Source organism: Hydractinia symbiolongicarpus, chromosome 5, assembly GCF_029227915.1.
Source record: "Hydractinia symbiolongicarpus strain clone_291-10 chromosome 5, HSymV2.1, whole genome shotgun sequence".
In the NCBI taxonomy this organism is placed as follows: domain Eukaryota; kingdom Metazoa; phylum Cnidaria; class Hydrozoa; order Anthoathecata; family Hydractiniidae; genus Hydractinia; species Hydractinia symbiolongicarpus.
The window spans coordinates 20541895-20557418 of NC_079879.1; the positions used below are offsets into that span (position 1 = coordinate 20541895).

At 31.7% G+C, this 15524-nt stretch overlaps 1 protein-coding gene across 1 annotated transcript; it reads right to left on the reverse strand.

Annotated features, from left to right (window-relative positions):
- Positions 1-107: 107 nt before the first annotated feature.
- LOC130645248 (muscle M-line assembly protein unc-89-like) lies at positions 108-14381 on the reverse strand. The gene is made up of 7 exons (XM_057451175.1): positions 14243-14381; positions 6368-6458; positions 2980-3309; positions 2733-2783; positions 1866-2480; positions 1590-1711; positions 108-1345 (listed from the first exon to the last, which is right to left on the reverse strand). The coding sequence occupies exons 2-7, from the start codon at positions 6417-6419 to the stop codon at positions 581-583; spliced, it is 1935 nt and encodes a 644-aa protein (XP_057307158.1). The 5' UTR covers positions 6420-6458; positions 14243-14381; the 3' UTR covers positions 108-580.
- Between the last annotated feature and the right edge of the window lie 1143 nt (positions 14382-15524).

The window sequence follows — 15524 nt, forward strand, 5'->3', positions numbered from 1 at the left end:
TGTAACTATGGAATGTTCCGTAAAAAGCATGTAAAAAAGAGCCAAGGAATGTCATTTTGCAAACACCATTGTCATTGTCTAACCTGTTAGCAAAAAAAAAAAACACATTTCAACCTGCATAAAATCAATTACACAATTATTTATGCTATTGTTTTTTGCTGTTTCAGTTCTTAGATATGTACAAGATACTCTATACACGATGAATTTACATCTTTCTGCATTTACAAATTCTGACGATATATGTCGTAAATAATTTACTGTATATATATATAGAAAATAAACATTTTTTTCGTAAGTCCGGTTTGAATATGCTAATAATAGGGGGAATTTGTCTTGATAATTACAGGACACACGAAAGTACAATCCACACTAGGAAGAGTCAACGAAACACCACGATAGACAATGAAAAAAGAAGTTTCGTAAAAAAAGTTTTTTTGCTGTGTAAAAGGGGCTTAAAGCATTGAGAAAATTGGAAAGCAATCAATGTAAACAGAACAAGGGATAACATAATATGAACAAACAAGTAAAAAAGTTAAAGAAAGAAAACTGCTTTATAAAAGCAACCTTTTGTAAAGGCGTTTCAAAGAACTAAATGATTCGTATGTTTTGAGTTACTAGGCGCCAATTCATGACAACGAGGCGATAATATCTTGCTACTTGTTCTAACATCGTTCATGTCATTGTTTATAGATGAATTATTACTAGTTTTAATGAGAGGTTCCCACATTTTCATTTCTCGTTGTAATAACTTGTCCTCCTCCTCAGGTGGGGAATGCGAGATTATTAGCGGCGGTATATCATCGTCTAAAACACCACAGTGGGAGTGATGTATGGGGTTTTTAGTCCGCTCATTTGTGTCATCTTTTCTTTTTGTATATATATCACTATTTTCACACGGTCTCTTTTTCCGAGGAATTAAACGATCTTCTTCGCCTAATCCTTCGTACTCCGGATCTCCCGGTAAAAGTCTTTGACCAGGCCACGTATTCTTCGCACAGCCCTTTAAATTGTCGTTACAAAATACACCGTCTATACAATTTTCGGCTGCCGTAGTTTCAATGCTACTATTATTTCTACTTAAATTATTTGGATCGAAATTTGAATCGCTTTGATTAACTTGTGGTGATTGAACAATTTTAGTTTCAAGGGTTCCCAATTCGGTAAATTCTATCGTATTTTTTATCGTTGTATAAATATTGTCATTTGAATCCTCCGTCGATTTCCGATGAATGGTCAAGGAGCCTGTCGGATACTCGGGTAAAATTTTCAACGACATAGTCTCTTCTTCGTCATCGGCACGGCGATCGTATTTCGAATGTTCTGCTCTGCTTAGAAGCTTGGTTTGCTGTAAACAAAAAAATAATGCTATCAATACATCTCGCACTCATTCAAAGCCTGTAATTACATTCTATGTTTACGAGCTTGTATGAACATCTCTTAATCCAATAAACAAGCCAACATCTGATAAAAAGAGATAAGGCATGGTGTTGCCACTTATGGTAAGAACACAGCAAGAAAGATGTAAGAGATAAGTCTTCAAATAGTGGCATACTTCTTGCATACGTTACAATGAAATTAAAAAAACTTACCTTTCGTCGGCACCTGACACAAAATAAAATGATGATGATGGAAAGTGCTCCACCAGAAACAGAAATTGCAACCGTTAACAAACTCGCTGGTTTTTTTTCTATTTCAACTGGAGTTATTTCATCTATGAGAAATAAAACATCAGCGATAAAAATAGATAAAAGTCTACTGCAAACTAACGTAAAAGAAGAAAGTAGTAAATTCACATAAGAAAAATAGAAAATAGCTAGCAAGAAACGAAACAAAATCTGGGTTAAATATGACTGAGGATGTTTTACCTCTGCTAAAAGAAAGATGATACACTTTCACGTCTGTTAACACTTTATCACCGTAAAAACCAGCCTGGCATGTATACGTCCCTGCATGCATTCTCTCGCTGACATTAAGCAGAATATAATCATTAACGATGGTACCGTTAACAATGTGCTGCTGTTGAGAGAGTTGAAAGCTCCGTGAAGAACGGTTCACGTCTTTCTGGAGATCGTGTCGGTTGTTTATTTGCCGACTCCAGTGAATATATTCCACTTTATCGGCGGCTAAAGCACACGGCAAGGTGACGTTATCTCCAGGCTTCAGCACCCAGCTAAAATTTTCTTTTTGAAACACCAACGGTTCATACACATCGACAAGGAAGGACATGTTCACCGTCTTCTTTCCATTCGTAGCGACGCAAGTGTATTTCCCGACGTCATCTTTTGCAAACCTCGATATAATTAACAAATTTTTCTTCTTCCTTGCTCTGATGATCACACCGTCAGAGGGTTGGATCAAGTTCCCATTGTAGTACCATTTCACTAAGGGCGGGGGAGTCGCCACAATAGCACATTTAAATTTTGCTTTATTGCCAACACGGATTCTTTTTTTCACGTTCTTTTCAAGCACTTTTAGTTCATCTAAAAAATTAAGGAATAACTGATATTAATACCCGCTCTTACTAGCCATTATCGCTTGAAAATTGATTATACGTTAAGAAGATGTTAAAAAGCGTTGAAAAAGCACTCTTAAAATCTGCAAAAGCATGCGAAAATAGAACATGGACAGAATTAATATTATGGTTCCAAATTTCCAAAACATGAAACATTTTTTACTACCAAGCTGCAAATATAACTTCGCAAATTTGTAATAAAATATTTTTAAAAACATACCGTCAAACATCGGATGCCATTTGCCAGCGTTAGTCCCATTTTTATTGGTTGCTAAAAACAATTTTTTTTATTTTCATACGCATGTTTTATAACAGCAGATAACAAGCATATGTTACTGCTTGGTGTTACAGAATGCCAAGCATAATTAATACCAGTTTACCCGCACAGGCGTGCTCCAGGTTTCACACTTAAAGAATGTTTCGCAAAATACATGCTTTTTAAATACAATGAACATTTTAGAACTTACTCGTCGTTCCACCATTCCTCTTTCGGTTAGACACAACAAGAACGCGTAAAGCGTGCGCTGTACCGTAACTGTTTACGGCATGACACGAGTAGTTTCCGTGATCGGACGACTGCAAGTTCTTGATCTGTAAACAAACATTCGCAAGGACGTGAAAACGGCTGTCTCTTGCCTTACGAAGAACAATTCCGTCCTTTGTCCAATATACTAATATTTTTTGGCTGTTATTCACATATTGTGTTTTGAGCTGGCATTTCAAGCACACCGTACCATTTAGTTGCGCTGTGTATGTTTTCCTGGGTTCCAGGATCACCGGCTCATAGTTTGCACAAACTAAAAATAAAAGACAAAACAATACTATTAACGTTTTACCGCGAAATTTAAAAAACTACTTAGGTAGAAGTTTTACTCCACGTTATATACAGGAGCTTACAGGTTCCTAATTCGAACATTCGATTATTTAAAAAAAATCAGTTAAGTCATCGTCTTTGTTTATATCCTTTATCATATTTAGAACAAAAAGTATATGCAAATGTCTTGTAATAAACATTCTGTTTCTTGTTCCATCGAGCCGCTTATTTGGACAATATGCATTTTTTCGAAATTGTTATTCCAAGGAATGGAACTTAATCAGATGGGGTATTTATTCGAGAACTGCGCACTGAATCAAACAATTTAGCCATGTCGAAATATTAATTAAAAACCTTAAAAAATTTTTTCTCGAGACATGCTGCACAAATACGATGTGGGATCTGTACCTTAATATGTATAATTATCATTTATTATTTCACAGCAATAAAAAAGATGTTATATTATCCCAATAACGTATGGGAATAGAGCTTATTAGGTGAACAAACAAAAAGGAAGTGTGATAAAGGGTAGCGAGGAAATAGTTAAGGTCGAAAAAATTGTTAATGAGTGATTTTGGTCAAGATGATGACCTCATCAACTTGTAATTAACGAGCAATTTGTCAAAACAAAACTCGTAAGAACGTCATGGCTTTTGCTTATTAAACTTACAAACCATAGAAACAAACTCAATGATCACCTGCTGGTGTTTTGTATCACTTACATTAGATCTTTTAAACCTCATAAAAAACGACACATGAAGCTTTTAATCGTCAATAGTTTTAAATACAACTTTATTGTAAAATGCATGCAAAAAGACTCATCAACAAAAATTTAAAGCAGCTTAAGAGATCTGAAAGCCTTCAAAAAAAAAGTCGATTAGATTTTTTTTAATCTTTTTTTTATAAATTTCACAAAATGGCATGAATAGTTCATAGTATGAAATATTGAAAATAGCTATGTACTTTTTTTTAAAAAAAAAACTGCAACACCCTGATTTTAAGATTCACACTGTTGTGTCTTTGGGTTGATAAAATGTAAAACTATTAGAAAAAAATTCTTAGACCATTAAAGTAACACAAGGAAAAAACAAAAAAATAGCTAGAAAAAAGATGAAAAGTTACACACCAACCAAAATATTTTTTACAGAGGAATATAAAGACATTAATTGCAAAATTATAGACTAATTAGAGTCATTAAGTATAATTATGTTCTTCATTTTCCTCTCTATGGTTTATTTTTAATCAATACTTTTTAAATTAAATTTTACTTAGAAATTACTTTTTTTCTTGCAATTATATTAAAAGCAAAAACACTGATTAAGAAAAAAACAAAACCTATATAGTTGTAACTTAAAAAAATCAAAAACAGATATAACATATCGATCTCAAAAAAATGAGAATTTAAAAATCTTAAAAAAATATAAATTAATGCTGTTGTGATTAACATGTGTGTTTGACTGTCCTGAGGAAATATTTATTCTCTATTTATATAAAATCAATTCGTATACCACATTTTAGCATTCACAGTATCGAATGATTGATTGAAGGGTGCCTTTCTCATGCCTATCCACTGGTTATATAAACTCAAGTCACATAAATTTAATCCCTAACAGGAAAAGGCAGAACTATTCTTGTCAATCGTATTGTACTTCTGAAGTGTGCATGACAAGAGCTGTCATTATTTTAATCGAAAAGTAAACAATTATGAGAAAGGTATCAAGTTCGCATATTTTTTAACAAGAGGAATTTCTAAAAACAAATAAAACAAATTACTTAATGCCATAAGAACAATAAAAAAATTGAAGGAAACAAAACACAAGAAAGTAAGAGAGTATATCACCACAGTAAATAAATATATGTCCAATATCATTATGTGTTGTCTGGTGATGGGAGAAGGATCTCCAAAAATGTTGCTTATTAAATTACTATGTCCAAGAAGTGATAAACCTTCACTATAATAATTAATAAGTTTATTGATATTGAACAAAATATCATTTGTTAAGAATCCAAGAAAGTTGCTTGGGTGTTTACATAATCGGTTCACCCACATTATGATTCCACTGATCTAATTATCATAGGCTGCCACAGAAACATGAAAATACATAAAAATTCTCTGTGTTTCCTAATAAAATTTGCTGATGAACAGTATACAAATGCCTTAAAATTAAGTTATGCTGGGACGGGTGGTAACTTTCATTAAAAGTCAAGTACTGTTATATACAATATAAAACATATCATAATAATTATATATGAGGTACAATAATTTAAAAAATATTTATATACTCTCAATTTTATAGACATTGATTATTTTTCCAAGTCTTTGTTACACTTATCTTTAAGGTATATATTAAATAAATTCCATAGGCTTTTGATGAGATTAGCAATTTAGGATCGCTGGCATGATCAAAGTTTAAGGGATTATTAGATGCAAAAAAATAAAATATCCTCAACTTTTTCAAAACAACATATATACTTGTTAAATTATAACTCGCTATACAAACTTTTCATTTCCAAAACTTGTCCATATTTAAAAATACAAAACTTTCATATGAAGTGTCCAATTCAAAAAGTACTAATCAACAATTTCATAGGGTATGGGAAGTTGTGCATATTTTCCCCACCGCTATTCTGTGGATTCTTGCCTGCCTGTCGGCATAAAGTAATTCTTTTGGTCAAAATATCACGTTGTACCACTTTCAGTCAAGAGGAAATATGGACATTTCATAGTAAAACTCTCACAGAAAAAGTTTTGATTACATTAAAGCTAAATTAGCAAAAATTATGTAATGTTAGGCTTTGCATTAGAAAACGACAATTTCATGAAAATTCATTCTTATTTATAAAACCGTGTGGTCTCGCTCAAATCATAACGGCTACACTGAAAATACAGACCTGTAGTTAGAGAATGATATTTACTTGGACAGGGGTTATTAATATAACTATAGGTGCAATTATAATAGCGCTTTTGATCACACAACCAATGGTTAAATTAACTCTCAGACTAACAGCGAAATATTATAATATAAATATAATTAACATACCTAAACCATGTGATTCAACAAGCACGTATATCACAATAAATATCTTCCACATTTTTTCTTTTCTTTTTGTCAATCATTTGTTTATAAATATCTAAAGAAATTTTATGTTCCATAAAACAATCTACATAATTGCAAGGAGACAAATCCTACAACATGGTAAAGATTTTAAGGCTTAGCATACAACCAAGGCTGGATATATTCATAATGTTACTATACATAAGCCTAAGGGTGATGCATGAATAGCTGTCATAAAAGATGTCATTTAACTGCAGCTATAGCCAGCATATTTGATTAGCTATTTTAAAGTTGTGTATAATATATAGAGTCAGTAGCCAAATACTTTCATTAAACCACCTGCAAAGTAACCATAAGTATAAATTCTATAAACACTCCATGGTCACTACAGAAAAGCTAGCTAGCTAGCAAGTAGAACATGAAGTTCATATTATTATTTGGTTTGCTTTTTTAGTTAGAGATCAAAAGCTTAACAAGCTTATATGGTTAGGTTACTGTATGCTTCTATAAAAAACACTTATTTTGAAGATATTTTATAAACAATAAAAAAACACACACATAGTAAGTAAAAACAAACATACAAGAAATAATTATATATAAAGAAACTGTAACATATAGATAGCTAGCTAACATGTGTTCACGTAGATATGTGTATAACAAAAATTTAGTTGTAAAGATTTTCGGATGTATACAACCTCGAGATAAATACATAATTTTACAACTTGTATCCTTAAAATAACTACCATACGTTCAAACAACATGGCGGATAAAAAGTCGGCTTTACTTAGGTTATATGTTGGTAATTTACCGTAGCGCCATCTTTGTGGTTATTATTGACGGTAATGTAACGACCACACAATAAATATACAAGCGGTCGTTGTTTCTTACGAAAGTAAAATTACTGTGGACAACCATGGGCATAAGAAAGAAAAAGACTTATTACTATGCGACAAAGGAGAAGTGACATTTAGAAAAGGAAAGAGGGCCTGGGTTGACAACAGTTTGCATATTAAAAAATACTTATATTATAAAATCCAAAGTACGATAAAGAAAAAAAATATATACTTGTTCACTGCTAAAATAAATTATATATTATATAAAAAGATTACTCCTGTTGGCGATAAAAGGAAGTTTGGGAGACGTTAATTTATTTGTTTCACATCGTTCTAATATCTATATCGAATAGATAAAATGTTGAGTTTATGTGAAATGAAAGATATAAAAAAGAAAAAAAATAACATAGTAACTATAAGAAGAAATGTCTCATCTTTTTTTCAAAAAGGCCAGACTGAAAATTTTATAGAATACTGCCTAAAGACTGATCCTTGTTCTCTTTTTTTAAAAAAGAAAGAAACCAAGCCATAAATTTCCCGAGCTGTATTCCAAACCAACTAAACAACTTAATTATAAATAGAATGATCGCAAAATATTTGTTATAAAAAATCGTTTCAGTGATCAACATCTGTTTTAAAATTCAAACCATATTTTTCTTCTAAACTTTCATGATATGATAAAAAGGTGTTTTAATATTATAGAATAGAAAAGGTTTTTGTCAATAGCCCCCTGGTGTGATCTACGTCAACAGAATAAATTATTTATGATGGATTCCCAGGGTTATCGCACCTGTCTCCCTGTAAAATGTTTGTGTAGCCCGACTGTGATCTTAACAACAATCAGATTGTGGATGTTGATGAAAATGAAAACAGATATCTTTCTTCCTATTCTTTGTTTCGTTGATTTACTTAAGATAAAAAGATCTTAAAAAAAAATTAGCAACTTTCAGTGTGTTTTTAATGTGAAAATATTTCATATTAAAGTTTGAAAAAAAAAATTTTCTCTTTCTTTATCACCAACAGTATTTCTGACGATCTTTGAGAAGTTAGGATTTCGCAATGTCAAACACGTTGAAATGCAGTTAAAACCTCGTGAAAATAATAAAAGTTTAATCAAAAAGTTGAATTTTCTTATGGAACAATAGTAACGAACAAAATATTGCGTTGCATTCTCTAAAATCTTTTTTTCAACTAATTCAAAGTTCTGGTTTTCAAAGACTCGCATTTTGACATGATTTATCTAATAATCAAACATTCGTAGCAATCCCAAAGTTTCAAAATATTTTGAGCACAGTACATATCACAGTACATACCAGGGCACCTTGACCCAAGAGCCGCTATCAAATTAATTGAAAAGGTAAAATATTTCCACTTTTTGAACTCTTTCCCAACACCTTTTCACATCCTTAAATATCAATTGAGAAACATCAATTTTAAGAGGTCTGGAAATGAAGTTTATAAAGTATTTGCTAATGAAGGAAATGTAACAAGTTAAAAATTGGTCTCGGTTAGTACTGGCGCTTTCGTTGGCGAAGAAAATATACTTTTTACTTGCCACATAGGTTAGTCATCGTAAGGATAAAATAACATCTCAATAGATTCAACATACATTTGACGTACGACACAAACACGTACGAACTAACAAACGTGTAGCTATTCTAAATCATACAGCAGGGGATCGGAAGAATGTTTGTTATGATTGACACATAAGAAAGAGCTATGAATAAAGAGATTAAAGTTATATTTATTAACATCATGCGTTTCCAAAAGTAGTGTTTAGGAAATGTTCCAATAGCGCTTGCGCATGATTCTCTTGTTTTGCTCAAAATACTAAAAAAAATGTACTCAAAATAATATGAGAAATAAACACATTAGCCCAAAATCGTCTTCTCGAAAATTCTCTTGAATATTTTACCACCGAAAGAAAACATTTAATTAGGTAAATAATAATTTCTTCCTTCTTCTTTCTAAATTCTTTTTCTTCTTGTTTCATGAAAACAACTCGAATGTTTAAATAATATAAAAGTAAATATTAAGATTAGACACAAAAGATTAATTTCAAAACAAATATCAAATAAGTGTAAAAAAGAAAAGAAAATACTCTGTCGTTCTTCATGATGGTTCTTCACTCTGCACTACCATTGGTTTTTCACGCTGCACTGCCATTGGCTCTTCACGTTGCCATGGTTACAAAAAATTACTGTTGCTCCAGAATCAAAAGAGACATTTGAAATCCAGTCGACGAAGAAATTAATATGTCTCTTAGGTTTTTTTAAAAAAACTGCGAAATATAATCAACTTTTAAATTCGGACTAATGTATATTGTTTGAAATAACAAAACACTTTGATTAAATAATATTGCCTTCAAAAAGTGTTTTTAAAGAAGCAAGTTATCTGTGATAGTCACAATAAAATTTCAAAATCTTTTTACACCGCTTTCCTTTCGACACTGTTTTCATTAAAAAAAAATTTCTAACCCAGATGCTTTTCATAAAGACAGAGCAAAACATTACTACAGCTGGGAATTACCAAACAACCGCTTTTCGTATTTATGAAAATGAATATGGGCTGCATACAGAACCAGTTGAGCTTCGAAATTATTTATTTACTTATTCTTTTATTTATTTATTTATTTATTTATTTATTTATTATTATTATTTATTTATTATTATTTGCTCCCCATAAACTTCATCGTTAATTTTCTTGCTTTTCTAAGAAACTGACATCAGTAAGAGAACGTCATATCAAACGAAAAAAAGCATAACGTTGGAGGGAGGGTGATGCGGGGGCTTTAACTTCAATTTATATATTTATGTTATGTTGTAGTAATTCTTTTATTTATAAGCGGCATTTTTTTATTTTATTTTTTGGTAAAGCCATATTTGCTTTTGAACAGATGACACATAGAAACATTCTTTCGTAATCCCTTTATTTTTTAAGTCAATAAAAGGATTAGTCGGTCACAATAAGCACACAGTAAGCGGTTCATAATGTCCTGTCTCAAAAGCTACGTGAATCCTGCACTAAAAGGATTGAAAGTTATTATTTATTATTTTCAACCAAGGCGATAAATTCCGGAATGATTCATTAAAGCGCTTTCCCCGCATCATATACATCCACGAGAACTGACTTTGTTTATTAACACGTGTTTAAACAGCCTTGCTTCTAAGTTGTCAACATTATGACAACGTGTTGGGAAAGGGTTAATGTCAGTTCACCACACAGTTCAGATCGTATATTATTCAATTTTATGCACACGGAAACAATAAGATATATTTAGATTATTTAACCTTGTGGAGGTTTTACCATTCTTAGGTTTTTTTTTAAAAAAATAGATGTTTCTCAGAATACAACCTTGTTCTCAGGGATTTTTTTTAAAAAAAAACTGTTACAGATTTCCTGGGACAAGCTGACAAAAAAGTTCTTAATTTTTTCCCTGATAGAAAACTCTAAGAAAACATTGGTAAAAAAGTTGTGTGAAAATAACATTAATTCCCCTCGGATCAAAAGAAATAAAATAAACGGCGCTTGCGCAAAATCTTTAAAAACATGCTGATGTCTAAAAGAACATCAGCACACACAACAGTACAAAATATAATTACCTTCCTTTTACGCAACCCCTTTTTCTGATATCATTATACAATTATTCCTGGGAACGAAATTCGTATGTATGTTGTAAATCACTAAGCTTTTGTATGATTAGTTTTGTGTGATGTTAACATAAAAACCACATTATTATCTTTCGCTGACACACAATCATATACATAAAAAGCTTGCCAACATTCTCATGTAACATGTTACTGTACTAAAAATGAAACTGGTGTATGACAACCTTGTTTCCAGGGCCTTATTTTTTAAGAAAATTTTCATATTAAAGAAGTCTCAGGAGGCAGGGACTAGGGACGAGTTCGAGAGACTACCAATGTACACATTCTTGTCTTGGGTTTAGAAAGATTAGTCGAACGGTGGTTTAACTGACAAATCACATTGAAGAAAATTATCATGCAAAAAATCTTTCGGAATGCTGGTTCTATGACAGTTATAAGTGATAAGAAAAATTAGACGAAACTTTATTTTAAAATAGGATTTTATAAGAAAAAAGTGTCTCTATATTCTAAAAAAGAAAAAAAAAAAAGTATTTTTACAAACCTTTTCATAGTGCGTGTGTCGATATGACAGATGATAGTATCATGTAAACTCTACAGAAGTAAATGTTAACCATATGTAGCTAAAGTTTATAACACGGATTAAGTTTTAAGATGGATGGATTATTAAAACTGTCAAATGATAGATACTTGTGATTGAAATCAACTCTAAAACGATATACAAGGCAACAGCAAGTTCTTTAATTTAGGCATTTTCTAATTGTTTAATTCATGCTGGGTTGATGCAAAAGAGCGGTTAACCACGGTCAGTTTAGGCGTATCTAAACAGCTGAACCACGGTCTTTTTATTATTATCATTCGAGAAAAATATTCGCACAGGATAAACTATATTTAGTTTGTACTACTTCTAATAAAGGGAACTGTGCAACAGAAGCTATCACTTGGGCTAACAAAGCTTTGGAAATATGGCAGGCGTTTAAAACAAACAATCTCCCAGAATGTTTATATAATGTTCATATAATTTTATGCGGTTAGCCTTACTAATTCTAAGGATATTACCCTTTCAATTATTTTCAGCGGAACCACAAAAGGCTGTCCAAAGTGTCTAAAATTTTCATTTGATCTAGAAAACAAAAGCCTTATCTGGAGATCTAACCTACGACCGTTTGGACGCTCAAGCGAGCATGTTACAGATTAGGCCAACAATCCGGAGTGTATCGTTTACGAAAACAAAAAAGAAAAAATGGACCTCTAAAAATAGATGCAAGTAAAGTTTATTACACCGTTAATTTGAAACCAACGGGACTAAATAGTTCATGTCGAATCTTAATTAGACGTTGGGCTACATTTTTTTGGCGGATTAAAATTTAAAAACACTGCACTTGATACGTTTGTCAAACAACACTTGATGTCACTTACATGCAGCCTCGAATTATGAGGTGTTTCTTGACTCGAATCATGATAAACGACACCCAAAGAGTACAGCATTGTGCATTTTAACTTGCAAATAAGCAAAAATATGATCAATCAATCAGCATAAAACAAACCTGTCTTTTTTCCTTGTACTTATATGAAAAATACAAGATGTAAGCTCGAATTTAAATTCGAATTTAGACATTCGAAATCAACGTTCTCCTTATTAGGTTCACCGTATTAAAATTTTGACGGCTCAGGGGCCACAAGAACCTGGGGACGAGGTTGACAAAAACGTACAGCTTTTTTGATGATTGTCCTTACTCACCTAGTTACAATAACTTAAAGTTACTTTCGATAATATCCGGTAACTATTAAGTATGAATTCAAATCTTACAACAAGGCAGATAGACACCCTCGTTACAAGGGTTTTTTAGCCTTCTTGATATAGGAGATGACTGAAAAAGGGCAAAAAACCCTAGGGACGAGGATGGGCAGATAGACTGCCAGTGGCCCACACTCTGATACCCGTTTTATAAAAATTTGGTCATAAAAATGATATGCCTTGTCAATTTCATACAGTAATGTATTCTCCACGATATTTCGTTTCGATATTTCTGTTGGCCTGTTGAAATAATTAAAAAATGATTAGGAATTATAAAATGAGAAAGGAGATGACCCATTAAAAAATTTTTAACGCGATATAAAAGTCTTATTCACAAGAAAAATATTTTTATTTTAAAAGATTGACTCAGAGCTTTTATCTCTTCTAGTGCAAGCGTTAGGTAAACTAGACGTAACATGTTCGATTTTCACGAAAGAGGTCTGTTCGAAAGTTGTTTGGTTTAAGGAATTTATTTTTTGTATTACAGAATTTTTTCCAGATAGCTACACAAAGAGATATGAAAATTGTTCGAAAAATGCAGAGAATTTTTCATAAAATTGTACAAATTTAACAGCTTTCCAATGCGACTGTAAAATTTTTAACAATTTTACAATATCACATTTTTTTTAAACCGCAGAAATAGGTGCATGCATAATTTCAATATACGACACAATAATATAAACATGATTATTTTCGTCATTTAAACTAGTAGGAAGGAAAAAAAACAATTGGAAATACACCCTTTATCAGATTGCTTTTTTAAAAAAAGAAAGTATAGCTAGTTGAAGCTTTCTAATACTTATATTATTCACATTTTGACACGAAGATTACTCTGGTTGAGGACTTCGAATTAGTTAGTAATTGTGAGAAAGTAGTGAGTAAACAGATCATGGTTGCATTCTTTTTAACAACCTGAGGTGGTGTCTACTTCATGAATGCAAATAAATCAACAGGATCACATACATGTGACATGTCAATGTAAAAATTCCACCACGCCCACTTAACCAGCCTCGTTTCCAAAACAAAGTTTTGTTTCTTATTTTCATTACAAGTTCCATGTTTTTAGTACTAGAAAAAAAATGTTGAAAGATTTTTGAGCTTCTAGTGTGTATTCACCATTAGAAGATAAAGCATGGTATACATTTACGTACCTCGTTGTTAGCAGCGTGGCCGAAAATGTAACGAGCTTACATAAACAGTGTTTGCTTCATAGCTACAAAAGTTTTTTCAAATTCTTTTTCTGTCTACTTGCGATTTATGACACAGGCTCTCAAATTTAGTGACGCAATCTAATAAGTCTCGTCCCAAGACTTTTATACTTTTATAACAATCGTTTAGAACAAGCCTTGGCAACGAGGCTAGACAATTGACATTTTTTAGTTGGATTTTAGTTGTAAAAAATGTGTGAAGGTCAGAGGAGGGCATGCGCTTTTAACTTAGGAAACACGATTTATAGGAGAGGCAGCTTACACGTGAGAGAAAATTAACAAAAAATATTGAACAAAATGAAAATCAGGAAAGTAAGATAAGCTAGATAAATAGCCTGAGAAAATAAGTTTATAATAAACAAAGTAGAAATAGAATAAAAATAAACAAAACATCAAAACAGAAAACAGCCTCTTACCTCACTGAATTTCAGCTATTCATAAAAAGTACTTGTAAAGTTGTGATGGCTTCTATAGAGTTCTCTTAAGCGACCGCGTATAATGATTAATAGATATTTGAACTGTAATATCCATCCTTAGCGAATTCAGTTCTTCTTAATTGCAAATAAATTGCATTTAAATTTCTTAGCGGAGCATTAATAACTGGCTTAATTACTTCATTTCATTTACTAATTAGGGTAAATAAATATCTTTAAAAAGATATCGTTGTCAATTTAGAAAGATTAATAGTTGACCAATACTATGAACTTTTTTGCAGGTCTAATATATAGCAATCGTTCGTGATGAATGAGTGAAAAAAAGGGCGTTGACACTCGTATTTATGAACAATCAAGACAGTATTGTGGGCGGTTAATGTCACCATTCGCAACCTTGATGGGGACACTTTAATTTTTTTTCAAAGCAAAAGTGAAACAAATCTATTTTTAAGCTACATCTTTATTTCGTAACATTTATGAATAGTGGTTGATTGACGTGAGTGTCTTCGAATATTTTTGTCATCGTTTTTTAACCGTTGACAAGTACCATAATGGCGGCATATGTCAATCACAAAGAAGCCATGCTTAACTTGTTTGTTTGTTTTGCAACAAGTGCTTCATTTTTTTTATTTGAGCGGTTTTTTATATCTTCCGTTTTAACTGACATATTTTTACTTTATTTGACCTCCTTTTTTTACAATCGCGCAATTTTTGAAGTTTGACTGCTTTCAATGTCAAACAAAATTCAAAAATTTGAAAGCAAAAACACAAGTTGAAATAAAGAGGAAATGAATTAAAACAGTATTTCCTTTAACATTGCAAATTTATAAAGCCTCTATGCTATTAATAACGGTAATATCTACCTCAATCTCCTATGAATTACATCCCCCTTTTTATTTGAAGTTCAAGTTTTTTTTAGAAATGCAAAAAATTACAGTTTTTTTTACAAGAAACAACTTGATGAAAAACAATACCGACATTTGGTTAAAAAATGAGAAACCAGTACTGAGATTGGACACAGCTAATTTTCAAGACATGAAATAATAATTGAATTTAATTTCGTATGTATGACCAAGGCCGGTCACGTGGTTTTTTAAGTGCTTAAAGGGCGTACAAGGCATGGAAGTGCTCACATGTCCATTAGTTCTTGAACCGTACACCTTAAAACTGTTTGATTATCTATAAGATAAGCAGTTCTACTTTGAATAGTTTATAATGTTGTTGTTAATAACAGTGTAATTTCTTAATGATACCCTTAACCTTG